This window comes from Silurus meridionalis, chromosome 13 (genome assembly GCF_014805685.1).
Source record: "Silurus meridionalis isolate SWU-2019-XX chromosome 13, ASM1480568v1, whole genome shotgun sequence".
Lineage (NCBI taxonomy): Eukaryota > Metazoa > Chordata > Actinopteri > Siluriformes > Siluridae > Silurus > Silurus meridionalis.
In genome coordinates this window covers 23,877,292-23,888,027 of record NC_060896.1, presented here as the reverse complement: position 1 = coordinate 23,888,027, position 10,736 = coordinate 23,877,292, and the positions used below count along the sequence as shown (strand labels likewise).

The following is a 10,736-nucleotide window of genomic DNA, read 5'->3' as shown; positions in this document are numbered from 1 at the left end:
GGTGGAGAAGGTGGAGGAGTTCAGGTACCTGGGGTCAACAGTAAAAATAAAGAGTGCAGGCAGGGTGGAGTGGGTGGAGAGGAGTTGCAGGAGTGAATTGTGATAGAAAAATATCTGCAAGACCCCTAGTGGGAGAAGCCGAAAGAAGAATGGGAAGAAGTTAATGTTTGTTTTACTTGCTGAATCAGTCATATTTTGTGGTCATATTTCATAGTCTTGCCAGAGCCCCTGCTTGCACTCTGTTAATAATTATCACACAGTAATAATCAAGCATAATAAAATGTGTTTCTCTCTATCTTTTTATCTTTCTCTCTTACTCTTCCCCAACTCCACACCCTTTTTTCTTTCTGACTCTTTTAAGCTGCACATGCTCCTGAAATACCATTGATCCTCTCCATTTCTGCTCTCCAGAACTCCCTGATCCATTCTGATATCCAGTTTGTTGAGTTTTTATCAAGTCGAAGTAACTCACTGCTGCAGAGGATGGCCCCACATGAACAGCCTACATATACAAAAGAATGCACTGTATAGTTCCACTTAAGTATCTTGGAAATGGATTTGAACTGTAATTATATGACCAGTTTGCTGCAATGATTTAAGACTACAACTGCCATGAACAGTTTTATGCTGGTGTTCATTAGTGAACAGGTAATAATAACAACAATGATAAAACTATAATGAATGGATATTCAGTGAGACCCAGATGAACCAGATGGGTCTTGTTCCTATGGGTCATCTGGTTTCTTGCTAATATTATCTCAGGGAGTTTTTCTTACCCCTGTCACCTCTTATAAGCTTATTAGGGATAAACTTACATTGACTAATTTATGAATTGTATGAGATTAATATTCTTAATCTATTTATTTTTCTAAAGCTATTTTGCGACAATGCAGTAAAAATTGTATTAACTTTACCTCAATCAGTAAAAATACTTTCGCTTACATTTTAATGATGGTGTTAAAGGTGTGCACATTCAAATTGACAGAATTAAGTTGATGTCAGTAGTTTCTGGTGTGAATAGCCTTCAAGAGAAACGTTTTACTTGAGCTTCTCTAACAAAGGTAAATGTAGCTTCATTACAGGATTTATAGGGACTTCACTGCTGTCTTCATAATACCATATGCACAATATTGATGCATATGTGGGTCAAAAGTCCAATAGACCATAAGATTGAAGATAAGAACCATATAAATCCCACCCACCCACACACATGCATGCACACAAAACCATTTAAGATGAACATGCAAAATGCCGCACTTCGGAGGTAAAGTATTTTAATGTTATTCTCATCTTAATTAATATCTTAATTTTATTATATATTTATATATATTTATAAATATATATATAATTATTAATAATATATATTATTTATATATAAAATATATTTTATTAATTATATATATTGATATACAGTGGAACGCACTTATCTCGACCTCGGTTAACTTGACAACCCTATTAAGTCGACATTTTTGAAGTGGAACCGCCAAATTCTCGATTTGTCTAAGCATTTTTTAATGTTATGTCGCTGAACCCTAATATCTCGAGCACAAGGGGGGAAAATTTTTCCATTTACATATATATATATTGGTTTAGTTTTAAAATGCAAATCAAATTTTATTTTTTACGATGGTCTGGCATGAGGGAATAGAATGGGGAGAAAAATAAATAAAACAAAGAAAAAGAAGGCAGATAAATAAACTAAAAAAACTATATAAAATATAAGAATCTATAAAGATGTATATTAGAGAAAAAGATACACAAAATATGCTTATGGCTGTAAGCAGTAAAACAGTAAACAAGAGTAAACAAGAGTAAACAATTTAGGGTTGTTTTTGATTGTCCATAAAGTGTCCGTGTGTGGCATGGCGTAGTGTAAAGTGTCCATCTGCGGTATGGTGTGGTATAAAAATATAAAGTTCACTGTGCTGTGCGAGTCCAGAGTTTAAAGTGTCATAGTGCAAAAAGTGAGATATGTGCAGAGATGTCATTATAGTGGTAGAAAACCAAAGAGCTTCTGCGGTGTATTAAACAAAAATCTACAATAAATTTGACAAGGTGCATCTTTACAAGACAGTTGTATTAAAGGTTAAGCTTGTGTTTGTCCACAAGTATTGTCAAGGTAAAAAAAGAAATGTCTTTATTTATTTTTTTCATAAAGAAACAGTATTGATTTTCATCATACTTTGATTGCAGTGCATTGTGTTATGTTGAGGTATACTGCTTTCATTTGTGGCTAAAAATGGCAAAGCTTGTGGAGTTAACTGCGATAGGGTTTCTAACACAAATTAAACCTAAACCCGCAGTTATTTGTTATATAATGTTTGAAAAGTATGTTTTGGACAGGTCTGATCTAAGTAACTATAATAATAATAATAAAAAAATAAATAAAAAATAAAAATAAAAAAAAAAAAATAATAATAATAATAATAATAAACTTATAATTGTAGTAAAATCAACACAAAAAGATAGATAGATTAGCCATTATATGGTTATCATATGGCTGATAACAAGCATATACATTTCTTTATCCGTTTTAAATATCTAATGATTTTACCACCTACAGCCTAAACTATTACACTACTGCTGCACTGACCTTTAATATTCCTACGATTACTGTGGTACATTGTAGTATTTTTCATTTTCTTTCATCTTCTCCCTTTAGGGGTCACCACAGGGGATCATCCGTCTCCATACCCCCTGTCCTCTACTCTTTTAAACCAACTACCTGCATGTCTTCCCTCACCACACCCACAAACCTTCTCCTTGGCCTTCCTCTTTTCCTCCTTCCTGGTGGCTCCATTCTCAGCATTCTCCTAACGATATGTCCTCATGTCTCTCCTCTGCACATGTCCCAACCATCTCAATCACACCTCCATCACCTTGTTTTCAAAATGTCCTACATGTGTGGTTCCTCTATTAAACTCATTTCTAATCCTGTATATTCTCGTCACTTCCAATGCAAACCTCAACAACTTCAGCTCTGCTACTTCCAGCTCCACCTCCTGTCTTTTAGTCTAACTGTGGTACATTGTAGTAACTTTCTAAATTTTGTTCACTGTTTTCACCTTATATTACTACAATTTTTTACAACCCTTTCCAATACAAAGTACACTTCTAAAATGCTTTTGTTCCCATTTTATAGCCACAATAATTTTACTGTAATCATATATACATACATTTTATGGTTGGGTATGTTTTTTGTCTGAATAAAATCAACAGATCTGTTTATCAGAACCATTTTATGATAGGTCAGTAAAAAGCCATAAAAAGAATTGGCTTGAAGCTCTACACACACATTATATATATATATATATATATATATATATATATATATATATATATATATATATATATATATATATATATATACATTGCCCTCCACAATTATTGGCACCCCTGTTTAAGATGTGGTCGTGGACTTCTAAAAATTCTCCTTTTTTTTAAAACAACATAGAACCCAAATGCAAAAAAAGAGAAAAATCCACGACCACATCTTAAACAGGGGTGCCAATAATTGTGGAGGGCACTGTATATATATATATATATATATATATATATATATATATATATATATATATATATATATATATATAGTGTGTGTGTGTGTGTGTGTGTGTGTGTGTGTTTGGTATAAAAGATAATAATATCTAAAACAATTTATAAATAAATAAAAATTATTTACATATTATTATGGTGATAAGAGACCAAAGAGGCTCTGGGGTGTATTAAACACAAAACTACACTTGATTGAATTTTTCAAGCTACACTTTTACAAGACAGTTGTCTTAGAGGCAGTGTTTGTCCATAAGTATTGTCAAAGTAAAAAAATAAGTGTCTCTAATTCTATTTTTTATTTGTATTTTTATTTTGATTGTAGTACATTGTGTTATGTTGAAATACACTGCTTCCATATGTGACCATAAAATTACAAAACACAAATTAAATCTAAACTGGCAGTTATTAATTAAATTATGTTTCAAGTGACACATGATGTTTTGAACAGGTTGATCTGATTTAGTAATTATAATAATAATAAAATTACGTTTTATTTATAGTAAAATTAACACAAAAAGGAGTACATTTCTGTTTATATGCAATGTTCCAAAATATATTTAGATAGATTAGTCATTATGTGGTTATCTGCCACACCTGTAGTGTGATTTATAATTCAGGAAGGCAGGCGATTATTTACGATAGATAAATAGTAAGTCATAAGAGTAAATGGGCAGTGTGGTTTGAAATGACATGTTGAACATGTTGAACCTTGAGGTAGCTGAGCTTCAGCTGCAAAGGGCCACATTAGATGTTATTCCTGTTAGCCAAGAAAACTGAAGCAAATAAAGCAAACAGGCTCACTGAAACTGGACAGATGAAGATTTGACAAAAAGACACAATGTCTGATCAATCTCATTTAATGTCATGCAATTAGTATGTACAGAATTTTCTCTCAACAGAAAGAATCTCTAGATTCAACCTGCCTTGTGACAATAGATTTGGTGGTGAAATTGTGTGGAAAAGGTTACTACCTTGCATTCAGTGCAGCCAGTCCTGTCAATCAAGTATTAATTGGATGCTGTGTAAATGCATCTAAGCACTTTTCAAATATTAGCAGCCATATGTTAGAGGAGAGCTAGTAGTTGGATGTGAATTGGTAGGTAGAAAATAAAAAAATAAAAAAATATATAAAACAAACAAACAAACAAAATCACATTTCTTATATAATAAGACTGTTGTATTGGCATATTGTACCATTCTAGATAGTCCAATCTTAAAATTGCAGAGCTCCAGCACAAAATTAAAGTCACTAAACGACAAGTCTGCATTAAAGTCAGCAGTCGAAAAACATTCTGTATGTGGTCAGTTCCTACATAGAGCACCGACAGTCACTCTGGCAACTTTGAATATGGGAAAAAAAAAATTTCTGTCACTGGGCGCCACAGACGCTGTATTTTTTTTCCTAATTTTCCTCAAGCACTATCACTCAACATTAAGAGATAATTAAGAGATTTTATTTTTGTTTTTAATGCTTTTTATTTTGTAAGCAACTCGGAATTATAAAGCATCATCATTGGTTGCTTCGAGTCAGAATAAAGTAAATATATGCTCCCGGTAAATTAACAAGTCTGCAGATTTGTGCTACGTCTTTGCTTCTTAATTTTGCCATTTCTATTCGGAGAAATTAAATTTTTCCATCGGTTTGGTGTGTGAAATCTAGCAGTAAATCCTACAGTACCTCCTTATCGACCGTTGCTATGGTAAAGACACCTGTTGAAACTTCTTGCAGGTCCGCCGTCGATTCTCTTTTAATGACATTCTCAACACAAACACGAAACTGTGCTCTATATTTCAACAATACGAAGTTATGAACATTAGTTTTAATTGTTTTTGGTTTTGAGTGTGAGAAAAAGGTTTTTTTGTGTAGGATCAGTTGTGGATTAATGAATGCGAATGTATCAAGATGAAAGAACTTTTAACTATCAAATTCAATTATTTACTTTTTCGTTATTATAATAAACAATATCACTTTTTATGTAATGTGATTATGCAAAGGATTTTTGAAAATAAATCTTTTGGATTGTTTTCTCTGTTTACAACACAATTTTTATTTTTGAAATAATTCATGTACTGTTTTTGATTTGGGAATCAGGTTCAAAGGGATGGATGGTATATGGAATTTCATAAATATACTTTCTTTCAGCTTTTCCCTTTAGGGGTCGCCACAGCGGATCATCCGCATGTTTGATTTGGCACATGTTTTTACGCTGGATGCCCTTCCTAAAGCAACCCTCCCCATTTATCTGGGCTTGGGACCGGCACTAAGGCTTGTGCAACCCTAATGGCTGGGGTTGGTTCCCTGACCGGGGATCGAACCCGGGCCGCAGCGGTGAGAGCACCGCATTCTAACCACTAGACCAGCAGGGAACCTTAAACTTTCTTTCGGCTTCTCCCATTAGGGGTCGCCACAGTGGACCATCCACATGTTTGATTTGGCACGTTTTTATGCTGGATGCCCTTCCTAACGCAACCCTCCCCATTTATCAGGGCTTGGGACCAGCACTAAGAGTGGCTGTGGTTGGTTCCCTGACCAGGGATCAAACCCGGGCCACAGCGGTGAGAGCGCCGCATCCTAACCACTAGACCACCAGCGACCCAGCTATATGGTATTTCAGAAATTTTAAGTAAAAAAAAAAATGTAAAGTTTATTTCTTTTTTATTGATTTAAAACTATTTTATGAATCTCTTTGCTCATCACTTTATAAGACAGCTGCCAAACTATTTTAGTAGGCTATGACTGTGTTTTGTATTCTGGTTGTGTATATACTTTATTGTTTTGTGTCAGTTCAAGCCATATATTGGTATTTTAAATCATATTTATGTTGTCAACATCTCATGTGAGTTTTATATACATACGTATCAGATTAAGGGTAATTTAGTGTGGAGCACTGCATTATTGTGTGGGTCAGGGGTCATTTGATCTGCTGTTAAATACCAGGGGGATTTGGGCGACAATTACATTTAACAATGTAAATTCCTGTGTTCACGTTTTCAAGGCCCAGTCTAAAAGTAAAAGAAAATAAACCCTGTCAATTATACCAATTTTTTTATTATTATTATTATTATTACATTTGACAATTCTGTTCCTCTCACTTTTGAAATGATGGCTACACCCCTAAATGTGTCAGTAATAACAATACAACTTGGCCTAATATTACTACACATTACATTTTCTTCTTCTTTCGGCTGCTCCCATTAGGGGATCATCAGTCTCCTTACTACTCTGTCCTCTTCAATCCACAAACACACAATGCAACTGCTTCTGACCTACTCTATACTTCTCCATCAACATTCTCAAAGCAAATATCGCATCTGTAGTGCTCTTCCTCAGCATGGAACTATTCTGTTTCTCACAGATGGTCACCTCTTCTCTCAGCCTGGCTTTCACTACTCATTCCCATAACTTCATGGTGTTACTGATCAACTTTATTCCCCTGTAGTTACTGCAGGTCTGCACATCTCCCTTATTCTTAAAGATCGGTACCAGCACACTCCTTCTTCATTCCTCAGGCATCCTCTCAACTTCCAGACTCTTATTAAACAATCTGGTTAAAAACTCCACTGCCATCTCTCCTAAACATCTCCATGCTTCTACCGGTATGTCATCTGTTCAAACCGACTTTCCACTCTTCATCCTCTTAATTGCTGCTCTCACGTCCTCCTTACTAATCCTATCCACTTCCTGCTTCACCATCTTCACATCATCCAACCTTCTCTCTCTCTCATTTTCCTCATTCATCAGCTGCTCAAAATACTCCCTCCACCTTCTCAACACACTCTCCTCACTGGTCAACACATTTCCATCTCCATCCTTTATTGCTCTAACTTGCAGCACATCCTTCCCAGCTTGGTCCCTCTGCCTAGCCAATTGGTATAAATCCTTTTCTACTTTCTTAGTGTCCATCTTCTCATACAGCTCCTCATATGTCTTTTCCTTGGCCTTCTCCACATCCCTCTTTACCTACTGTCTCATCTCCTTGTACTCCTGCCTACATTTCACATCTCTCTGCCGATTCCAATTCTGTTTTGCCAACCTCTTTCTCCTTATGCTGTCTAGCTACACTGTCCCCTGCCAACACCTTACAGTCTCCAATCTCCTTCAGGTTGCATCTCCTGCATAGAACATAGTCCACCTGTGTGCACCTTCCCCCACTCTTATACGTCACCCTATTAAAAGCCTTTAAAATCCTGTCTTATTTAAATATGTAATTATGTATTTTTTAACTTTACATGCGCCTTCACCAAAATGATGTACCAAACATCAATCAGACATTTATTTACAAATTATTAAAAGTAATTATGTACAAAATATTATATATATATATATATATATATATATATATATATATATATATACATTTATAACTGCACATAGAGGTTAACTTAATTTCCTTTCATTTTCTTTGCAGGGCAGCAAAAGTACCACTGAAGATCATTTTTGGGTGGATCATCATCATTGGACTTTTCATTCTGATGTATTTGCTCCTTCAATTGAAAAATGAACAGAATAACATTCCCTTGTTGGATAAAGGGGGAAAAAAGCCTTTGATGGCATGTGGCATGACAGTGCAAAATGATCCAATCATTAAAGTCGGCAATCTGAACACGTACCTGGTCAGCTCCTACATAGAGCACCGCCAAAAGGAGAAAATGATACGGACAATCGCTATAGTGCTTCGTAGTGAAAACCCAGAGTATCACTGCTTGTTGTGCTGCAATAAACAGAACATATCTGTAAATGCTACATATGACATTCACTCTGACCACTTTGGCTTTGAATACGGCACGGCTGATATTACCTGCAATATACCAGACATGTGTACAAAACCAACACATGTGGCAATCACTTACCGATCACCTAAAGAGGATGAATCCTCGCAGGACATTCACATCTTACAGCCTGTTAGGAATCAACAGAAACAGGAAGTCTTTCCTTATGAGTTCACTGTTTGCATTTCTGCCATGTTTGATTATTGGAATGTGTTGATGCTTGTGCAGGCCATGGAGATGTATAAGATACTCGGTGCCCAGAAGGTAGCGATTTACAAAACCAACTGCGATAAAGATATACAGAAGGTTCTGGATTACTACGTCAGGCAACAATTTGTGGAGATCATACCCTGGACAATAGCATCTTACATCAATGTGTCCAGAGGCTGGCAGAAGTCTGTATCACCAGGAGAGCTGCATTACTTTGGTCAAATTGCAGCACTTAATGACTGTGTGTATCGTTACATGTACCAGAGTCACTATGTAGCTATGCAAGACTTGGATGAATTCATACTTCCTCTTAAGTTTAAAAACTGGACAGAACTTTTTCCTGAATTACACAAGAAATACCATAATTTTGGTGGCTTTGAGTTTGAGAATAATTATTTCCCCCTTACCATCAATGATTCAGACTCTAAATACTCACCAGACTACTGGAAGAAGTTTGCAGGAGACAACATTTTAGAACATATTTATAGAATAAAAAATGATCCAAAAAAATATAGTGAGTTCAAAATCATTGCTGATCCTCGTTTAGTGTATAGGACTTCAGTCCATGGACTTTTGCATTTCATAAAGCCTAGCGTGAGAGTGGATTCTCAGATTGCTCGCATGTATCACATTCGAAATGTTCCAAAGGAAAAGGAGGCACTACAATCCCAAATACAGGACACACATCTCAGGGACTATGCAGACAGTCTGATCCCCGCTGTTTCCAAAGTCCTTAAACAAGCACTGGATACAGAGCAAATTTCAGAACCTTGACACTGTAAACATTTTATGATGCAGTCTACCAATGATAAATAGACTCTTAAAAAATCTAAAAGACTATTTGTTTATCTGACATACACTGTAAAAGCCTTTGTAAAAAATTTTCAATTAAATATGTTTGTGTAAATTTACAGTAAAATCCAAGCAGTTGGGTTGCCAACTGTACTTTTGTTGAACTACTACTATAAACACTAATTAGAGTAGAATACTGTTTTTTCCATATACAGTATTCTACTGTTATATCATTGCATTTTACATTATTAAACTATGCGGTTTACAGCAGTATATTGCATATTTACAGGGGAATAATGCATATATGCACGTCTACATTTATTTTTGTCATTTAAATCATACTATTGTAAATGTTCTGACGTAAAAAAATAAATAAAATTTATTTCAGTTCATAACTATGTTGGTCAAGTTTTGGGTGACGTCGATGAGGTAATGCTGCTTGTCTTCCAATACACCAAGTAAATCTCTCCTCACCCTAATGTGCCATATCACACTCCGTTGTCATCCACTAATCATGTTCTGATAAACCAGCTTTCACTGCGGCATCATTTGAAGCTATAGCTTTGTTTGTGGAGCTAAATTTGGCATACTTGGCTCTGTGTTTGGTGCCAAAATGCCGATGTATATTGTACTCCTTCACCATCAGCACTGCTTCATAACATTATACATATACATGTATTCGCTTCTTGGACATTTTGCAATGATTTATATGGAAGCCTGTTTCCGCACTGAATATATTAAATAAAAGTTATTGCGATTTTATCTCACAATTCAGATTTTTTTTTCAGAATTGTGAGATATCAACTAGCAATTGCGAAAAAAAGAGTCAGAATTGCGAGATTTAAACTCATAAAAAAGTCATAATTGTGAGAGAGAAAAAAAGTCAGAATTGCAACTGTGAGTTACCTTTTTATTGTAAACAGAGCTTGAAAATATGCGATTTTCCCAACGACAAGGTATTAACAAAGCTGTTTACAACAAATCCAAATAAATTGTGTCGCAAACGAGTTAAAAACTCGCAATTGTGAGAAAGAAATTCTGTATAACTCGCAATTCTGACTCTTTTCTTGCAATTGCGAGTTTATATCTCACAATTCTCTGAAAAAAATGTCTGAATTTTGAGATCAAAAGTTGCAATAACCTTTAATTATTATTCAGTGGTGGAGTGAAGTTGCATAGACCTTTAGCTTAAGACAATCAAACCATCAAAAAGTTTGACACGTGTTATAGAACATGCCGGTGTATTGTTTACATCGACTGTGTCAGTTATTTGTAATATTTGTAAGTTTGGGCCAGAATTAGCTCAAATATACAACGAGTGGAAATTTTAATCCTGAGTGTTAGTCACTAAAGTGGGCGTCTGCATTGTATTCTTTATCTTGGACTAGAGAGACATTATCTTACTGGCA

General features: G+C 35.1%; 1 protein-coding gene across 3 annotated transcripts; it reads left to right on the top strand.

The window, feature by feature from the left end:
• Window positions 1-9,685, top strand: LOC124395456 (beta-1,4-galactosyltransferase galt-1-like). Of its 3 annotated transcripts, none has more exons than XM_046863951.1 (2): window positions 1-648; window positions 7,965-9,685. In XM_046863951.1, exon 2 carries the CDS (start codon window positions 8,029-8,031, stop codon window positions 9,307-9,309), a length of 1,281 nt encoding a protein of 426 aa, XP_046719907.1. In that variant the 5' UTR covers window positions 1-648; window positions 7,965-8,028; the 3' UTR covers window positions 9,310-9,685. The 3 variants fall into 3 exon arrangements, with proteins under 3 accessions (XP_046719907.1, XP_046719906.1, XP_046719908.1); XM_046863950.1 differs by having other exon boundaries at window positions 1-1,264; XM_046863952.1 differs by lacking the exon at window positions 1-648 and adding an exon at window positions 7,130-7,152.
• Window positions 9,686-10,736: the final 1,051 nt, after the last annotated feature.

Excerpts from the sequence above, each read along its gene's own strand:
- LOC124395456 (XM_046863950.1), top strand. The coding sequence starts at position 1,134 with ATGCATATGTGGGTCAAAAGTCCAATAGACCATAAGATTGAAGATAAG. Across the intron at positions 1,265-7,964 it reads CAAAATGCCGCACTTCGGAG|GGCAGCAAAAGTACCACTGA; the intron begins GTAAAGTATTTT and ends TTTTCTTTGCAG.